The sequence below is a fragment of the Xiphophorus couchianus genome, chromosome 15, assembly GCF_001444195.1.
Source record: "Xiphophorus couchianus chromosome 15, X_couchianus-1.0, whole genome shotgun sequence".
NCBI classification, from domain to species: domain Eukaryota; kingdom Metazoa; phylum Chordata; class Actinopteri; order Cyprinodontiformes; family Poeciliidae; genus Xiphophorus; species Xiphophorus couchianus.
In genome coordinates this window covers 18,148,435-18,169,226 of record NC_040242.1, presented here as the reverse complement: position 1 = coordinate 18,169,226, position 20,792 = coordinate 18,148,435, and the positions used below count along the sequence as shown (strand labels likewise).

Genomic DNA, 20,792 nt, shown 5'->3' with positions numbered 1-20,792 from the left:
GAAAGTCTAGTATCAGCAGCTTTCCAATATCATAGTTTGAAAAAGGAAAAAAATAAAATCAACCTCTTAAAGATGGACCTAAGCACAAAGACGGGTCTCAGTTTCATTGATATTTGGTTTAAACCGCAAAGCTACCAACCGTCCATCCATTCATCCATATCCAGTGGTAATTGGATGAGAGGCGAGAGCAACCTGGATAGGTCACCAGTAGATGCCGACTGTTGGACTAAAAAAATGTTACTGTTTGCAGCTAAATCTTAAGGAATCATTTCTTTTTCACGGTGTTGTCAGGGGGTTGTGACCTCAGGAAAAGCAACACAATACCTCTGGAAAATATTGTTCTATTTTCAAGTTTGAAATATTAGAAAATGTTAACCCAAAATCATATTTACCAGTGTTAGAAAATTGTAATGTGTATTTATTTCATATGCAAATGTAGAGGTCAGGGTGGGCAATGAATCAATAATATTTATATTGCAATAGGTGTATAGATAAAACGTCTATAAGAATATTCAATTTACAGCATATTCACTGAACTCTGATCCAAAACCGCACAGCATTCTGGGGGATGTAGGCAAAGGAAAGGCTTTAACCACTCAACCTCTCACAAGGTTGATGGCATCTACTAACTCATTCACTCTTTAAGCAACCACCAGGTTACCTAGCAACCATAAGATTGCTAGGTAAAAAAGAGCAGTTTCAGGTTTTGCCAAAATGCCTTACAAAAAAGTGAATAAAACAGGAAATGTCGCACCTCCAGTTTAAACAATAATTATCTATAGACTGATGTGAAAACCCTTATTTCGTTAAATGTTTTTCAGCCATATCATTCAGCCATATGTAGCGATTAAAAAAAATGGACCAGATTTTCTAGTCCATTGAATGAAAAGATCCAGTCACATGTGGGCCGACAGCAAGGACATGGCTGAAATTGGATTCTTGCTGAACTGCAGCAATGACAGAAAGGCAGAGTGAAATGACGGAAAGCAAACACTGTCGTTTCCCCGCTTGAAACGTGCTTACCAAGATCTGCACAAGTGGTTCGAAACAGGAAAACTGTTTAACTTGAAAATTTGATAAAGAGATTTAGTGACCACTCAACAAAAACAGATTAGAGCTAATCAAATAGCCATGAAGCACAGATCCGATGTGCCTGGTGCCATTTTAAAATAAAATGAAGTCCTAACTTTGTTAGTTTTACAGGCAAGAGCACTCAGACTTTAAACTTCTGCCAAGGCTAGGAAAAAAAAAATAATGGTTGAATCAAGATGAGGATCACGATCAATATCAGAATGTACTTCCTTGGAACACAAGCTCTGGCATATGCTCACAAATAAACTGAAGTTCGGCTAAGATAAAAGCATTGTTTGATTGTGCGTTACAGATTAGGTCAGTTTCCTTTGCGAGCACAGCTTCCAAAATTTATGCAAGAGCAGTTACTTACGCAGACGTAAACAACTAAAAGGTGAATGCAGACGGAACATACAGAGCTTGTGTGCGTAAAACTGTTTTTTGTTTTCACCTAAGGCCACCCAACACAAAATGGTGGTTCGGTTAGGCCGAGCAGCGGCACACACAGTGAGTTCGGCACTGGGAGCTGATCAACGCTTGATTATCTCCCTTCAACGCAGCACACTCCAAGCAGAACTGAATCAGATGACTTCATTAGCATATAATCTGCATAATGGCTGAGGCAGAACAAGGGCATTTGTCTCCTATGTGGTGTCAAGAAAATCCGAGCTCATCCCACTTCCCCATGCTGGAGATTTTAGTTTAACAGTAATAATAAATAAAGTTATCTTTAAAATGAATCACTCAAGTGACATCAAGGCCCAACATTAGACTTAAGTGTCAATAAAATAAATCTAGTTGTGTGTGTTGTTTTTGTCTCATGCAAACTTTGCTTTAATTCTACTTTTTTCTATCTAATCATAAGAAATCATAGTCAGTCAGAGAGAGTCATTAAACAGGAAAAGCAGGTTTCCTGGAAAAAGAGGAAGTTTCCAGCCTGCAGATTTATAAAAATAGCTGAGACTATTTCTTAGTTTAAAGCATGAAAGTTTTAAAAAATTAAATCTAAACATTTTGAGTAATTTGATAAGATTCAAAGTAAAATACTTATATTAATATTGATTTAATTGTAATAATACTTACACTTACATTTGTGAGAACACTTACAAGAAAAACAAGTAACTGTAACTTTGGTATTAAATAATTAGAATCATGGATTATTCTTGGATTCTTTTCAGAAAAACATCTGTAATAACTCACATTAAGATTATAATAAATATAATTAATAAGTTATAGTTATAAAATTATAAATGAATGCTAAATCAGAGAAGCTAAAGAAAATAAATGTGATATAAATGTGATTTTGACATTGAACTTGAAATGGTGTAAAAGGTTGTAAAACTGCAATTAAACATCACTGATATGTTGGAGGTAGATGGTAGGTGAAAGGTGACAGGAAGGGAAAAAGGGGAACTAACAGGAGAGCAGAGATGATCAGCACCTTATATGGAAACAGGAGGTTGAGCAGCCCTGAGACATTGGCACAGACATCATGACATGATGTCTCTTAAGACAGTGATGGATATGAGATCATCTGTCTAAGCAGACAGCAGGCGCACCAGGGGGGTGGATGAACCCTATATAAGGTGGGTGCAAAAGAGGAACCGTTCGTTGGATCCTCCGGGCAGCTTCGAGCCAAGATCGAGATGGACAAAGAACTCTGCAGCTGAAGAAGAGCCGGGGCCACGGAGCCGAAGACTGTCCCGCTCATGGAGACCAACCCGTCTGGCCCACAATCTGTGGCTTCGAATCGCACTTCTCTCATCGGCTGGGTTCAGACCCCAAAGACAAAGATGAAGACAAAGACAAGGAAGAAGAACTGGTGCCTTTTTTCCTGCCAGCACCAAGTCCTGTGTGACCTCAGCATCCATGCGGAGAAGAAGCTCATCGGACCTGCGGAGATCCTGGCCTTCGCCGATCAACATCTTCCTCCTGCTGCCACACCTTCTTCGTCGTCGTGCCAGGTCTGGGGTTCGAGACACCAAACTCCGTCCGTCTCTCTCAAAGGTTCCCTTTTTTAGTACTCAGTATCAGCAGTAGGGAAAGATAGACTAGATGATTGATTTTACTTATTTGATTATTTCTGCTACTGAATTAAGCTGTACTGACCCTTGCAAAAATGCCTTACTAATAAAATATTTAGCATAAAGAAAATCTAAAGATGTTGTGGACATTCAGTTAATGAGTCACCTTAAAGTTCTTTGATGGTTGTAAAATAGCTGTGATGTTTGAGTCTGGAGAGGAAAAAGTGGAAAATGTTTTTAGGTTGCTGGTAGCCCGTATTTAAAACCTCATCCTTGGGACTCGCCCGAGTCACTAAAACCTACCTGGTTCAATAACAAATGCAAGTTGCAAAATAGAGAACGAGCGACCGTTAACAGGTGTGCTCTGTGAAACTAGTTGGCTGTAGGCTGCTCAGTCTGGCTAATTCACAGGGGGAAGAAGGGTGGGACACCTGGATGTAGGCCGTCAGATAACCAGGCGAATCGTTTCTCGAAACCAGCTTAAACAGAGTTTACTTCAGTTCTGGACAGGGTAAATCCCAGCAGATTTAGGAAACTCAACGGACCCGTTAGACGGAGAGCTGGTAGCACATCTCCCCTCTCAGAAGAGGAAGTACGAGAGTGAGAGAGTAGAGACAGAAAGGAGGGGGGGGGTGTTGCGCAACAACAGTGGCCTCCACAATGTTCCAGTCTTGAAGGGGAGAGGGGCTGTTTGCTATGACTTAACGTGGTTGGCTTCTGTTTAATCCCATGGCTATTTCAGACATCACAGTTGGCCAGTTAATTGAGAGCAAAACAAATGATGAACATAAATCGAATTCAATTTTCCCTCCGGAGCGAACCGGGGAAGCTTTAACCACAGGTATATCATTTTTTTGGGGTTCTACGTTGAAAATTAACCACAGGGGTATTTCGTTTTGCTACACAGCTAACACTGACTGGCTGGGTTTTAGCTTTATAAATATACTTTACCTGAACGCAATTATCCCCCAACAAAAAAAAAAAGAAAACTAACTGTTTTGGGTTTTCTCATTGCATAATCGCAAAACGATGACCAGAGCCAATTTAATGTCCTTTGCTAAAAGTCTCCCAAGGATAGAATGTCAGGCAGCATAATAAGAGCTCTTAGAATATTTATTCCATTTATGAGCTAAGCAAAGAAAGTCTGCCCTTGTTCAATATTACAAGAATGAGTCTTTTTCCCCCCACCTTTTTATTATTTCATGCGCTGCCTTTCCTTCCCTATGTTCAATAAAAGAGGGACCGACAGCAGGTTTCCGTACCCCCCCGCCTCCTCCCCACCCTGATACTCTGGAGGAACGCTGCTAATCATTCATAAGTTTAATATTGTAAAAAGTCAAGAAAAAAATTTGTTTTATATTTAAACTATAGTCAATGCATCGTTCTGTGTAAGTAAGTCACTTCGTATAGCGTTGGATACATTTCAATATATATGACAAGACGCTAATGAGTGTGAAAACATGTCGAAATAAATTTTCAACCTATGTAAAAAAAAAAAAAGAAAACATTTTTAAAAAGTATGAGCTCCAAAGTTTGGATAAATACAAATTAATAATACAAACATGTTCCCACTTGATCAACTCCTGACAGTCACTTAATTAATTTTTACAAATTAACTTTTCATGTAATCAACAGTTTTCAAACTATTTTCAGAGAAAATGCAACACATCTGTATCCAAACTCTTCCCATCTGTCAGGATCTAACAACTTTACAAGCAAAAGCTAACAGCTACAAAAACGCCACTTGATAAATAAGATAAATACAATTTTTAATTGGTGCCTCAGCAGCAGTTTAGTTCCATCTTTTTATGAAAACATTAAAAAAAGAGGTTTTTTGTTGTTCGTTTGTTCAAACGAACACGAAGCGGTAGTCGACAAAATTTGCTCAGCAGATAAACCTGCTTATTACAGACCATTTGGACATATTAAGATCTTTTGCAAGCTAGTAAAAAGGATTCAATTCAGTTCTAAAATACTTTATTTATCCAAAAGTGAAAAGAAAAGTTGTTGTAGCTCATCATCAACATATCTTTAAAGAGATTTTATACATGATGATGCTGTTCCCGGTTGTAACAACAGCAACAATAACCGCAGCACATTATAACAACTGTCCAAAAGTTAAGTATGAACAGAAATCCTCCCAGCTGCACAGCATCCAAAAGCCAGATAGTAAAAAAAAAAAATGTCAGAAAAAGCAGTGTTCCAACAAAAATAATAATAAAAAAACTAAAATAAAAAAGTAACAAAACAGAACTAACCCAGCAGTCACTCCAACATGAGGTACAACTTTTAAACTCGGGCATTAATAGTAAGACAAGAATGTTCTCGATTCAAACTCAGGCCACTGCGATCCAGCAAGTTAACTTACAGAGATGGAAAAAGCATCCATGTCCAGTATTTTAAAGGAAAAGTTATTATGCAGCACCGGGACACAATCACTGTTATGAAAGCTTTGAATCCCAAAGATTTGTCACATATCTTTTGAATTACAGTTCTTCCACATGATTAATTTAAGCCTTGTAGGTCAAACAGGCCAAGGTTTCATTAATGGATAAGCTTAGTCTTAGACGTAAACTAGAAAACTTAAGGAACTCTCCTAAAATCAATGAAGAAGTTGGTTTACAGTGCAACACACAAACTAAACCCAGTTGTAAAAGTTGTGGAGTAACATTACATTATGGCTACTACTGAATACTATTTCTAAAAAATAAAAAAACTATTCATTCCCACTGCAGCATTCTAGCAATAACGTTTTGCTGAACTCCGGTTATTAAAACCCAACATGGCAGCAAATAAAAATAAAAATCCCAACAGCAACAGAACCCATTAATTACAAAAGGAGACGACTGAGAATAAGTAAATGGAAAGTAGGCAGTGTTCTCCAGCACTGGCCGCAGCATTTCTAAACCATTCGGCTGCCATGTTTGTTTACTTTCTCCCTGGTGTGAACATCCATGCATGGCTGAAGACATCACATCTACACATGTCACCCCCTTTTGCACAAACGGACTCACTCCTACATATTCCTAAGCCTTCCTGCGCTCACTTGTACTCTCACAATACAGGCCTTGGAGCCACATCTTAACCCACTTCTGCTCAGAAAATCCCACTCAAGGTTTAAGGCACTTCAAAAACAAGGCAGCATTCCTGAAATTTTTGACAAATGCGTGTCATTGTTACTTTTTTTGTCCCCCTCCCTTGAAAAAGGATGGCATTAAAAGAACCGGCATTTACATTTATTTATATTTTCAACACTGTCAGGATGTGTATGTCTAGACATGTCATGCTGTAAGCAAGTCTTACAATATATGTGTATTTTATGGTTACCCAACCAATAGAAGTATTCTATATCCAGTGAGCTAGATTATTTACCAGTAATCTTTCAGTGAGGTCATGTAAGTAAGCACAGACAAATATGTTGCCAACATATTTGCATGTTCTCTTCTCTCCCTCTCTCTCCCCCTGCCTGGGTTGCGTAACCACTGACGCACTCATGATCCGTGAAAAAGAGGGAATCAGTTTTGCTCGGTTGATCTCAGAGGTCAGCAGCTCTGAGTGAGATTGGAGGAGAAGAGTATAGATTATAGCAGGCCACATAAAGCGCAAAAAAAGAAAGAAAAGAAAAGTGCCATGTTGTCAATAAGCACACTTTACTGAGGGTAAGAATATCCATTGACATTGTTTTCTGAATCCCCAACCTTAACGTTCCCACATACTTCGTCCGAAGCCGAACAGTTGACATGTGATCACGTAGTTTCTGCTTCAGTATTCGTAAAGCCCATAGCTGCCAGGGTTCTCACTTCCTCTCTGCGTTTTTATGAAACAATTTGAAATTAGAAACTCCTTTGGGGTAGAGACTGGTTATTTCCTGATACCTCTACATTTCTTGAAGTTAATTAACCATTTTATATAAATTATGACACAAAATATCTGCTCCAGCAAACAAAATTTCAAAACATCCATACTTTAAATCAAGTTTACTGTTGCCTCCATTTTTATTCGGAGTTTCAAGTTGTGTTCTGGCCACAGTGAGAAAGAAAGGCAAGGTCTGCAAGCGTAAATCATGAATAGAGAAAAGTCTGAATATCATATTGTCTGAAATCCTTTTGGAACAATCAGTCACACCAATATGACCAGCGTTCTTATTTTATTAGAAACATTGAAATACATCTTAAGGACTGCAGCGTGGTCTTAGAATGATTAATAAGAGATGGCAAAGCTAAACTCAATGTCAGGTTTAATACTTAGAGAGTTATAACCTTTTATCAATCTAAACATGTTCTGCATACTGTGGTTGTAATATCTACTTGAATTACTGTTGCCTCTCTACCATCTCAGACCAGTCTTTCTATGTTTACACAAACAATCACTTTACATCCCCACAGCTATTTTTCACTAGTAATGTTATTCATGGAGAACTCCAGGAAGTCATTGGTTTCTGTAATAATTAGATCTGCTAGCGCCAATAACCACTGAAACATTTAAAGTCACTGAAATTCAACATGCTGCCAGGGTATGTGGCCAACTTTACCAACTTAAAGTCTGAACTTTACCAAGTTGTTAGAAATACAACTAACATGCAAAGCATAAACTTGTCTTTTGTCTTATTTTATTTGCAAAAAATTAGCTAAATCAATGCCAAGACAGCAGATATATCTTTTTTGAAAATGCTCTCTTCTCATCAATACCTGGCTACTAGAGTTGCTCAAGACATATGCGATTCATTGCAAGATTTTCAAAGTATTTGCCAACAGCAGCAAATCCATAGTCTCACACAAACATAAGTAGACTTTTACCAACATCTGAAGACATCCTTCCAACCGTATTCTCTCTTTACCCCCCACTCCATGAATTTTCACCCTCTGACTCCTCAGCCCTGATAAACACATACTCAAGCGTCACAACACAAAAAGACAAATAATTCTCATTTAGCCACTCCGGTCGATAAAGTGCTCATTGGCAACGTGGGACTGTTCTGAAAATGGCAGACATCAGTGTTTTATGTGTAAACTCACCCTCTCGTTGCATTTTGGCACATATCAACGTTTTATTATATTTCACTGGTGAATTATTTGGGCATGATACAGATCAGCACTCCAAAAACCTTCAGTTTTGGCATTTCATCTATTGGCTTTTCAACAGCAATATATAGAGAGTAAAACTACACAATTTAAAGCAAAAAAAAATTAAATTTCAATGCAGGTCCATTTTTACACGCATCTGCATTTTTTAAACGGCAGAATAAATATTTTATGTTCTTTGCAAACTCTTTCTTGTTTTATCACATTAAATAACTTTCAATGTACTTTCAATGTACTTCCACTTGATTTTATGGGTCAGACCAACACAAAGTTGTTCACAATAGTCAACAAAAATGATGTAAATTCTTTTACAGATAAAAATCTGAGTATAGTATTTTCTTTCTGTGGCTCTGAATCAGCACCACCGTCTGGATTCAAACAACCCTGAGACATCCTCGTGTTTGACGGTGTTGCGTCACAGAGATATTCAGCGATGACATTTTTTCACCGATAGCATTTGGTTTTTAGGATCCCGATTCAATTCACAAACAGTTCTCGATTTAGAAACCAATTTTTCAATTCAGCCTAGAGATTCCGTTTAAATTTTGTGACTAACAAGAGTGTGAACACATAAAACATTCATTTAAAACAATTCTATAAAGTTTATATTTACACAAAAATAGGTTTGTGCATTTAATTCCGCAACCAGTGTTGGGTTAGCTTAGCAGCGTGGTTTCTTCTTAAATAAAAAATATCAGTTATTCAAAATATATACGGTGGCCGAGTGAACGAGTAATATACTTTCAATATACTTGCAATTAAGAGCAACAAAGACGTACAACTTAAACATGTTTTCAAATCGTTTTTTTTAACATCATCTGATTCATAATTCCCAGGACTAGAATTTGCGATTCTCAGTAGAATTTCTTTTTCTAATGACTTTAATTTTGTCCGTTTTTCATAAATGTTAGTCTTAGGGCTCCTGTAAAAGAATATTTTAGTAATAAAGTACTCTATAGAATATTTTTGCGATTACCCGAGGAATCGGATCTCTCTCTGTCTCATTCATTCCTACCGTTCGCTCCAAACTCACGACGAAGCGATTCCGACACCACAAAACCTGTCATAGTCCAACCATTCTACCGCAAAATTCAACAATCCTCATTTCTCTCCCAAACCCTCACAAAGCGCAGCACATTTCATCACCATGCTGCTAGCACTTCACAACAACTTATAGGTGGAAGTAAGGCCGGATGAACACAAATAGTCATCTGGCCGGAACATGGTGCGCTACATAATAAACTATAATTTAACGAAGCTTCGAGTCAGATAAATTTTCCTCTAGGAATTTTAATAATTGAGATACTCGAATCATTCGAGGAATCGTTTCAGCCCTAGTTAGTTTTGTTGAGTACACAACTCACAGTTGTCCTCACAGAGTCTTACACCTTTCAGCAGGTCTTCCAGAGTTATCTTGGGCTTTTCCTTTCCTACAATGTAGCCTAACACCATCAGTGCATGAACGGGTGAATGACTGATCGGAGTCCTTGGACTTGATAAAGCCCTATACAAGTACAAGCCATTTATTCTTGGCCTGTCAGTTTAGGTGGACTGTCATTTTTTGCAAACCTTTTCATTTTCAGATGATTGATTGAACAGTGCGTCATAAGATGGTCAAAGTTTGGGAGATTGTTTTATAATATAACCTTGCTTGAAACGTATCCACATCTTTATTCGGTAACCTTTTTCCTGTGAACAGCAGGATTCATGCTGAAATTACAAAAAAGTAGTCTACACATGTAGACTACTTTTTATTTAGGGGTATTAGAATAAAGGTACACCATACTTCTTAGATTTTCATCTCTGAAACTGTCAAAAAAAACACATAAATCCCTTTTGTTCCACAATTACGCAATACTTTGTGTTGGTCTGTCTCATAAAATCTAAATCTATATGTGGTTCCAAGATGACAAGGAGTGAGAAAACTTCAACTGTTACCGAAACTCTGAACAACAAATCTGTATAAACAACGCTGAAACAGTTTAACAACCAAGATCCCAAGATCAGTAGGCTGTCAGAGAGTCTCTGACAAAGTTCTATCCAAGTCTATCAAACCAACCAAAAGCTGTGAGCAGTGTGGACCGAGCTGTTCACAAATCCCCTTGAAGCATGCCAGTATCTCTGGACAGGCAGTGAGCATTCCTTTCTTGAGCCTGACTGTGATGTGAGCCTCATGATGTCCACAGAGCTTTGAACTGGAGAGAGAAGAAAGAGGACGGAGGAGAGAGTAAGGGAGGAAGGCTACTGCAGCATGAATCCTGAGGCAGACAGAGATGAATAGTCGAAGGAGTCAGAGAAGGGGTGACAGCTAGGAAGAGAATATATATCTATGCAGAGAAAAGGAGGGAGGGGACGGAATAAGTGCCACGGAGGCAGAAAGCAAAAATTGTGCCTGCGAGAACTTTGTGGCAAGACTTTGAGGAGCTAATTAGCAAGTGTCTCCAGAAGTGGTGAGTTAGTTCCCAGTACTGAGCTTTCATGCAGATATACTACTCTTGGACTGAACTACTTCTTCCCTACCTGTATATCTCGCCCTCCCCATCCTGAAGTGGACCACAGAAAATGTGGCAATGCAGTACTTCTTCTCTCGCCATAGTTTCATTACAGGATAAGATCATTTCTCGGGCATGTACAGCACAAAGGAAGTCAGCGCAGCAAAACGGAAACAAACATCACATTAAGGTGTAGTAATGTAGCAGTATATTTACTTGCTCCTGAGTAAAATAAAATTCACTTGGGGTTTGTTATCACCACTAACACATGGGAAGGCAAAGTATAAAAGGAAAAATATCACAGCGAACAAATGTTGGACTTTATATTTTCTAAATTACTGAGCTTTTGCTACTCACGACATAGATCATGTTTCTCTGACTTGAGGAAAGCCATCACAGAATGCTGTCAGTGGGACCTGCAGACTGCCTTCTAGTTTCAGCTCTGTGACATTTGAGTTAAGCTTTTACAGCCTAATGAACACCATCTAAATGTACAGCAGGAGGACATGCTTTACTGTAACATGGGGAGAAAACTAGTAATGTTTTAAGCAACCGTCTTTAACTATGGCTAAACAGTTTAATTTTCGGTTTTTGGAGAAATTGCACTCCATCTCCTTTACTCAAATATAAAAGCTAAGACCCAATAATAATAAAATGTCTTAATGTCATACAACCTAATGCAGAAACTTCATTTACTTCCCCATACCTGTAGCGTGTACACGAAGTCTGCGTTCAGCTAAAGAGCTCATCGACTTTCACCTTTCACTTAAAATTAAACAAATACACAAGTGCAGACAAGTTGTGACCAGCACAATTTGTACATTGTGCTCGTTACAAATCAATAATGGTGATATTTGTCTCTCTAATGCTAGACGCTAAAGGCAGCTCGTTTATTTCAAGACGGCATTTTCTTTACCTTGCGTTGAGTTTATGCGTCGCCTTCTCTCGCCGCCACGATGTTTTGCCAGTAAGGTGACCCTTCTTCCTCCAAGTCGCCGTCTGTTTTCCCGCCTTCTTACGATAGCCGAAGTATTCCAACATGGCGGACTTCTTCCCACGCGAGCGGTTCGGGGGACTTCTTTGAACTTGCAGAGCTAAGCTAATAGCGAGCTGCGCAAAGGGGCGAGGGTGCGCGCAGATCACGTGACCGGTGACCGTTTGACCTGAACTTTATCTTTGACCGTTTAAAAAAAGAGAGAGAGAGAAAAAAAAACACTCGTACCGAAAAAACGATTTAAAAAAAAAGAAAAGAAAATTCTAACGAGTAATTTTTTTCATATCTTTTATATTTACAGCCCATGGTAAGCGGTGCGGTTATGAGTTTCCATGAAAGAATTAACATAATTAACACGTTGACCTTTGATAGTAGTGGCGATTATTATCTGTAATATTTCATAAAGCTGTTTTACTGTCCAAAAGTTTACATCCAATAAACGAGAATGGATACAATAAAAAAAAAAAAGTGAAATCTGAGGAGTTTTGCTGTACTAATTTATTAAAATACTTAACTGGAGTTAAAAATGAACTGATATCAAAAGGTTTGAGTGCATGAGTGCCTTTTAGGACAGTAAATCAGATAATGTTATAGTTCTTCAGCGAGTCTGGACTGCATTTCACCACCTCTAATTCAAAAACTGATATTACTGAAATTGCAATTTCAGAACACTAAGAGGAAACATTTTGGATTTTTTTTTTTATTTAGTCAGTAAGATCATGTTAGAGTTAAGTATAAAAACAGCAATTGACTAGTCATATATAACAAACACTGATTTTAAAAAATAGTGTGTGATTTGTGATACCTTAATTCTTGAACGAAAGAAAACCCTAGCTTCCCCACTGAAAAAAATTGCTAATATCTTGTTCACATAAACCCATGAGCTGAATTTTACGTAACACCTCTAATGCGTGGTGGTGCGGAGGCAGCGTCTGCTGGTCAGAAATCCAACTTGTGCCGAGACCTTGAGAATGTTACCTTGTCACATCACATCAAAGCCTCGCAGAACGAAGGTGGCCAATGGCGGCACAGGTGAGGTGCTTCAAAGATCTTAGCACATCTGACACTTGTATTGTCAGATCTTCAGATTGCATTAGAATGAAAATGTTCACATTCCTCTATAGTATTTCCTATTGATATTCCACATCTACATTCATACGAGTAAAATGAAGCAACCACCTGTTTTTTTTTAAAATGTTAAATTATAAACAAATGTATGCATTGTTTAGAATAAAACAGACAACGTAAGAAGCAGGTAAAAAGCATGATAAAGTGAGAAATGTTTGGAGTCTTTGTTATGTCTTATTCATGACATTCGATGGTCATGCTGATTGTACAGGTCGGTTATGTTCTTTTCTCTTTGCTGAGAGCAAAGTTTTGTTATTCAGCAGAACAAAATTTGACAGCACTCTTCATAAACACTATAATAATTGAAGTTCGACAAAGGCGGACGAAAGTGCGCGTTATTGTGACTTCTGTCGGCTAAGTGGTTTTCCTCTAACAAGGTGATTGATCTGATTACCCTCTGCCAACATGGAAAGCCATTTAGTCTTAGAAAGAAAATTGACAACCAGAATAAAGACGGGGTTCACTGCCCACCTGAATCTCCGTAAACAGCTCTTAGAAAATATGTCTCAGAAGGATCTAGAGCGGAAACCAGACGAAGAATTTGAATTCAGGACATAAAAAACAAACAAACGGTGAAACATCTAAGTAGTTTTTCATGTTTCATTTTCTTTTGATACACTCAATTCTGTCATAAAGAATGCTGGATTTAAAATAAGAGTGTTTTGGAAGTATCGCAATTAAGAGTCTCCGGTGTCTATTGAACATAGACTGCAGAGCTGTGTAATGCTGGCTGCTCTCTCAAACACACAATATGATGCCTCCTATAGATTATTATTCTTCATTCAAAAAAGGGCATTTTAGCCTCTGAGCTACAATATACAAATAAAATCAAAACAAATTCTCTTCATAAACTGTTGAAGATCTTGATATGGTGTGCAAAAAATATATATATATATTGTAAAAAAAAAACAAAACACTGCAACATGTTTTGATTTGCTATCAAGTACCTTTATCCCACAATGAGCTAATGATAAAACATCTTACTGTATTTATATAATCTGATTCAGAATAAGGCTGCTCATAATTGTTGATATTTTAATTTCACATTTTCAAATAGAAAAATAACATTTTGTTTATTTATAATCATGGTTAAAACAGCATTGATTAAAATTGGTACTGGCAGAGCTGAACCTTACAAAATTGGTGATTGGAAATGTGCCCCACAAGTCCCAAATTGCGCATCTATAATACAGATGTTGCAATATATATATATATAACATGAATAGTCAAAATAATGAAAACCGCATTACATTACAACGAGACCTCATTATCTGGATGACACACAACAATATGACCACATTTGGATTGCCAGATGTAAATGGGGTTACTAATTGGTACTTGCGCCCTCTACATGTATTTCACTTGTGTATTCTATTTTCAGTTTCATGTACCCCCCTCCCAGTATTTATTGGTAGAAAATGGTCAATTTGTACATGAGAATGCATCTCAAATAGAGTTGCACGATCAGGAAATACATACAAAAATAGCCCTGAAAGCAACAACAGTAGGCTTTAGCGTATTGTGATGCTAACTGGACCAGTGTTGGTAACTGGAGCAAAGTCCCTGTTTTGCTGCCATACCTTTTAAAAAGTTTTCTATATAGCCAAACTATGCATCAAAGAAAGCTGCATCTCAGGGCCAAAGACAATGGGGTCCTCTTTCATTGTAGCAGACTAAAACTTTCTCCTAAGATGGCTCATGGCCAGCTTGGAGTACGGGGCCCAGATTTTAGAGCAGGGACGACAAGGTGCCCCATATTTTCTGTAAGAAATATGTGTCCTCAAAGAAACAGGGGAAGTTCTTGCATAGCCTCTTCATCTAGAGTTTTTTTTTTTTCTTGCTTCTTTTGACCTTCTGTCTCAATCTGTGTCTGTATTTCACTTTTAATTCCTCTCCCCAACTCTCTCAGTAACTGTTCTCTCTGACTGCTGTGCCATTTATAGTACTTCCACACAATGGAGACATTAATCTAATTGGACAGAGAGTAAAGCGTACCCCCAACACTCCCCTCCCCCCTTTTGTAAACGTCTCATTTTAGCCCCAATCAAAGGTCCTGTAATTAATTCAAATTCCCATTTTATGGATCAGTCATATTTTGTTCTCTGCATTCTATTCAAGGGTTATTGAAGGTTTAATACAGATGAAGGGTAATCATTAACATCAACACCTAGGATTCACTTAGAGTCCCATTGCTGTTGGATTGAATTTGCATGTCCTTGGACAGCTGCAGGAAACTGGAGCACACGGAGGAAACCCCCACGGACCCGCACTGTGAAAGAAGCGAAACCACGTAATAAAGCTGGGACCTTGTTGTCATGTTATGCAATAAAACTAATGACTGAACCGCTGTACGACTGCTCACTACAAACGATCAGCATGTTGCTACCTAATATGCTGATGTGAGACAAGTGTAGGGGCAAATGTGACGTGAAGGCAATACAGTTAGCTCAGGGAAGTTCAGTGAAAATCTGCAAAGAATGTGTTACTATTTTCTGACTTTGACTGTGTGTAATGTAACAAGGAGCTATTGTAAGGAAGTGCAACTTTGCATTTCATATGCTAATTGAATTGAATTTACAAAGTAAGCCGATGACAAAAACATTATGATTTATGTATAAAAGTGAATCATCATCTTTTTGTTTAGCTTAAAAAATGGTGAGTGTTATTAAAGAATAAAAAACAAAACATTCTTCAGTATTTCACCTGCAGATCATTGGCTAGAGTCAATCAAGGGTAGATTTCTGGTAAAGGCAATTTCTGGTAACTTGACTGGTGGTGTGTAGGGTACATCGTTGGGTTACTTTAATAAAATGAGGTCAAAAAAAAGAAAAGAAAGAAAATTGATCAGAATAATGCCAGAAATGTTCAGAAGATCAAGTGTGTAACCCCTTTTGTAGAAGGGACATTGAACACATCAAGAAAATGTAAAAAAAAAAAAATGCATAGTCCAAGGTGAACAGAAATTGAAAGACTGGTGGAGTGTATCGTGGTAAGTGGAGAAGACAGGGTAGCTGCTTAGAAAGCTCAGACTTGAAGGTGGCAGGAACGTTTTGGAAACTTGTTTCAAGGATAATCAGAAGCGAAAGTGATTTAACAAAATCAAAACACAGACTTTCCAGAAAGGTGATATTGTGTGGAGTTTTGAACTGGTTTCCAAGTAAAACTCAAATGCTTTCATGCATACACATCAGTTTTTTCTAAAGCAGAGTAAGCATTTGGCTGTATGAATGAAATGCAGGTAGCAGTTAGCTACCTTTTCCAGCTGAAAAACCAAGAGTTAGCTAGCTCTTAGAGTTAGCTAGTTAGCGATAGCTGGAAGAGTTAGCTTTTCCAGCTAGCTAGTAACTATGTTATCAGCTGCAAACAAAAAGATTTTTTTAAATAAAACTACACACCTATTTAGGGTTCAATTAGAGATTTTGATTAAGATTCAGTTTGGTGCAAACTTTTACATGCATATACAAAACCAACCTTAGGTTTTATAATTGCCTTGTGAACAGCCTCGCTTTTTAAAGTGGTCTAGTGATTTCAATATGATTTGGAAGGCTGCTGGGCTACCACGTTTTATTAGAAATGGGTCTGCAGTCCGAAATTTTTAATGTTGATTTTGTGAAATTGTCTTTAATGATACAAATAGAAAAGCCTAAAGTATGTATGCTGCCAAATTTTGGCCAAACAGAGCCTAAACTGAAAGAAACGCTTAATTTTCACCTCCTCTGGTTGATCATTTTGCCTTCATACTGGCTGAGGTTTTGTAGTTTATATATGAATGGCTTTTTTTTTTTTTTCAAAGAAATTGCAATATTCAGCACAATTGGGAAAACACTCCTTCCAGACCAAACAGGAACTCGCACTAATCAACATGTCAGACCGACTGTCACATCTTAGAACAAAGCAGCTTAAATTACACGACAAACAGAAAGCCATTTCCTTCTTTGATCAAAATTTAAGTAAACTGTTGCGTCGTCACAAAGCAAACTATGCAAACATGTGTGATTCATCTTAAAATCACGCAGACCTACTGTACATAATGATTTTATGTAGGAATGCTGGAAGTGTGAACAGGTACAGTGGCGGTAAACATCAGGTTTAAAAATAAGCATCTGTCCACCCACTACTCCTGCTCCTCAGAGAAACAGAACTTCATTTAAAACGAACAAGCCACGGTTGGCGCGTGTGCACACGCAGGTTTAAAACAGGCACGCACACGACACGGCAACAGGACGCATACAGCATGGTGGCGATAAAAGAATAATGGGGGAATCGTATGCACAGCTGCAAACCACAACGACTGCTACAATGGCCCATTTTAAACGACTGTCAGATCAAATTCAGAAGTCATCTTTTCTCCAACGCGCACATAACCTATGAATGAACGTTAAATCTGCATGCTCCATTATTAATATCTAGTGTTTGGAATCCATTAAACATTCCAGTCCAGAGCTCACTCTCATCATTGTACATTGCAATTTGGTATTTATGAGGGAAAATTATTTAGTCTCAAGCACCGGCTGCATTTCTGCCGTCTGCAAGCGACTGTCTTCAGTCAGTGCAAGAGTGGATGTGAGCCCTCATTAACTGGAAAACATCAGCTCCCTTCATTTTACCTTTTCCTAAAAAATAAAATAAAATCCACATAGGAGCATCTGAATTCCTTTAATGAACAGACATCATGAATGATTAACGAGGGGCTAGCACAAATTTTACAGAGAGATGGAGTAACACATGCAAACACACACGGTTCTCATATCTCACATGAAAGAGCTGTAAGAAAAAAAAATGTTGCTGTACCTTTGTTTCTACCTACAGATTTTGAAGAAAGAATCCATGGAGATTAAAGTAGGAAGAGAGATCCCAGGAAGAGCACAAGAGAGAGAGAGACAATAAAAAGCAGGGTTTAGCTCTTGTGTTAATCCTATACACTGCCAAATGATGCTTGCATGCAAAAGGGTTCATAACAATCATGCAAATGGCAAAGAAGAGCAAAAAACATGCATGGATAGAGCACAAAAACATGTTAGAGTTTTATCATTTCTTTCCTATATATGTTTATATATATTCTTTGCATAAGCCAACTGGGTCTGGGCCAGTAAGAGATGACCACAGTAATATTCCATCCATAATATACCTTGATAAAATGTGTACATGTGTCCTCAATAAAGCACCTCTAACTCTAAGAGTAACTTAGCTGCTTTGGTTTGACCAGAGGTCATGATTACAATCCTTAATTTTTTATGAGTCATTCAACCAAAATGAGGATCAAATGGATAGGAGCAGTACGTTTTCAGTAAGTTTTCAGGTAAGAAATGCAGTCTTGAAAAAGATAACCATCGTTTATCTTTCAAACCCCTGGGGACGTTATTTCTACACAAGAAAATTGAAAATCTGTTTTAAAAAATAACCTCAAAAAAGCTAAAAATTTAACATGGTTGCGTAATAGATTTAATTGGATGCAATTCCATAAAACCATTTTTTCAAACCACAATCATCATTGAGTTTTGCATGCAAGCCACATTGGATTTTGAAATGATTTCAACTTTCCCCACTTGGAGTTTTGACTTCTATTGACCTTCTCGTGAAATTTATGTCCAAACCTTTCAACTTCTAAGTGACGATACAACCAATCATTTGTTGACAATAGAAACTGTTTTTTTTCTATCCCTTTTTTAAAGACAAACTTCCAACACTCCAAGTCCTGTTGAACCTCTTTTGAAATCCCCTGACGGTGTTATTTAAACTACTCGGTACTATTTACAGAAGTGGTGATTATAAAGTTTGACAAGCGTTGCTCTAGATGAAACACTCATCCTTCGGTGACTCCGGTAACACTGCAGGTACTTTGAGTTTACATATTAAACAGCAGCTTAGTCAAACAGAATATAAAAACCCTGTAAACAGCGACACTCGTTTCACTTCGTACTTGCCGATGACGCGTCCTATTCTGTAACTTCAATATGAATTTTCGGCCGAGCGTAAACCGTGTCCTCAAATTACAGTCATTTTCTTTCTTCCTCCCCAAAAACTCCGGACCGTGTCAGTGCACATTTGCCGTGGAACTGAGACAATTACACAGTTATGTAGTACGAAAAAAGAGAGATACAGATGGAGGTGAGACGTAGGACATGCCATGGAGTCATGCGGCTCCTCCTTAGCAACACACACACACAAACACACAAAAACGTCCCCCACCACTTCTCTGCAGTGGCGGTGGGAGACGTCCAGCACACAAATGTGCACGGACAGGTAGGAGGCACACAGAGTAAATCCCTTCCACCCCCCAAAACTAGACCAGTAGGTGAGTGAAGGAAAAACAATGGAGATCTTGACTAAAAAGCAAAAAGAAGAGAGTACCTTGGTCTGCCTTCAGGTGTGCAAGTTCTTGAAGAGAGATAAACCAAACAGACAGGGTACAGAAAGAGAAAAGTCAGCACACCAATACGACACTTGTATTGTCACTAAACATGCTTTGCATGATGGCAAACCATGACTATCACACAAATATCAAAGCTTTGCAAAAAAGTGCATCTGAAAGCTTTTTTTTTCTTTAGTCAAAGCGCAGAAATGACTAACTGTGGCAGCACTTTACATGAGGTAGCTGTAGAAATCGTTTACTACATACTTTGGCATTTCGCTTGCTATTTTTCTGGGATTTTTTTTCGCTCGCCTTTACAGGTAAGCACATAAATAATTAAGAGAGCACAACATGGACTGTTACTATTTTTTAACTGAAGTTCTGACTAATTCCTCTTGAGACTCACCTGGTTTTCTCTGGACTGCTGCGTGGTTGTCGCAAGGAAAAACAAGAGAGAAAGGCAGAGAGAAGTGTTGCATTAGCGTCACACTGCAGCTGGGTTTGCATGTGGATCTAACATGCAAAACATACCACACTTCTTATCACCGGAACGTCATGTAAGGAGCAAAGACGTGCGCCTTGACATGCCCGATTCAATTAGCTACTTCCATTAACAACCCTGTAAAGAGAAACACCAACATTTTCATCTGTCCCATCCGTTTAGGGAGCCAGATTCGCATTAGTTTCTGTATAAAGCTTTTCACATTTGATGCGATCGCACTGTAATGTTTAGCATCTTGTATCGCACAGATTCCCGCACACCCTTGAAAGGAAACATAAATCCATGCTCTTGAGGATTTATGGAGTTGTGAGGTTTGTGGATCTCGAGATGCCCGTTTTCAGACCCATGTTGTGTTTTTGCCTCCACGTTAACATTTCCACCTCCACTCCAATGTTTGTGGTTTCATAATTTGTGCCAACTTTGTAGTTTCTCAGAGGAATGCTCACTTGTATGATACATGTTGTCGTAGACAGAACGGTATTTTAACAGGAAGACAAAAAAAAGAAACAAAAAAAACGACATTAGCCCTCTTTGCTCATGGCCAAAATGCTCAGCAGGGTCTGACCTGAGGATGACATCAATCGTGCTTCCCAACGTGATTCAGGGACTGAACCACTGAGTGAGCTGAGCATAAGTTAAGTTATTTTTATACATTTATTTCTGCTGCAGTTTCATTTTCAATGGTCTGTTCAGGTAGTTGTCATCTGTGCACGTGAGAACCGGAAGGAGAAAATGACAGCAGTCAAGTTATGCACAGTATTTTGTATTGTACAAAAGTTTACCCCAAGTCATCTTTGGCATGAATGTCAAAGAATATAAATCTATTGTATTTTCCAGACTATGAGTCACATCTGCCAAAAAAAATGCACTGTGAAGAGGGAAAACATTTATTTCGAAATTATCAAATGTGAAGGGGACCTCATCTATTTTGATAGTATGACCAGTGACGACGTGTTCTGTTGCTTTTCAACAAACTCATGGAAACTGTGAACCTGACAGTAAGGGACGCACCAGTGTCTGTGTTCTAAATCAGGAACATCTTCCAGTGAAGTGCGCAGCAGAGCGGTGTAAATCTGGGGTGATAGAGAGGCGGTTCCGTTGCATTAAGCAGTAACACCATGAAGGCCCAAATCCAAAGTCATCTTTAT

The 20,792-nt window shown here is 38.3% G+C and overlaps 1 protein-coding gene across 10 annotated transcripts in view; it reads right to left on the bottom strand.

Moving 5' to 3' along the window:
* nrxn3b (neurexin 3b) overlaps nt 1–20,792 on the bottom strand; it is a 397,106-nt gene that overhangs the window by 362,513 nt on the left and 13,801 nt on the right. For all 10 annotated transcript variants that reach the window (XM_028040047.1, XM_028040049.1, XM_028040046.1 and 7 more), the window contains exons 3-5: nt 19,549–19,566; nt 19,142–19,168; nt 17,582–17,593 (exon numbers count right to left, since the gene is read on the bottom strand). In XM_028040047.1, coding sequence (XP_027895848.1) covers nt 17,582–17,593; nt 19,142–19,168; nt 19,549–19,566 — 57 coding nt within the window. The remainder of the gene's footprint in view (nt 1–17,581; nt 17,594–19,141; nt 19,169–19,548; nt 19,567–20,792) is intronic.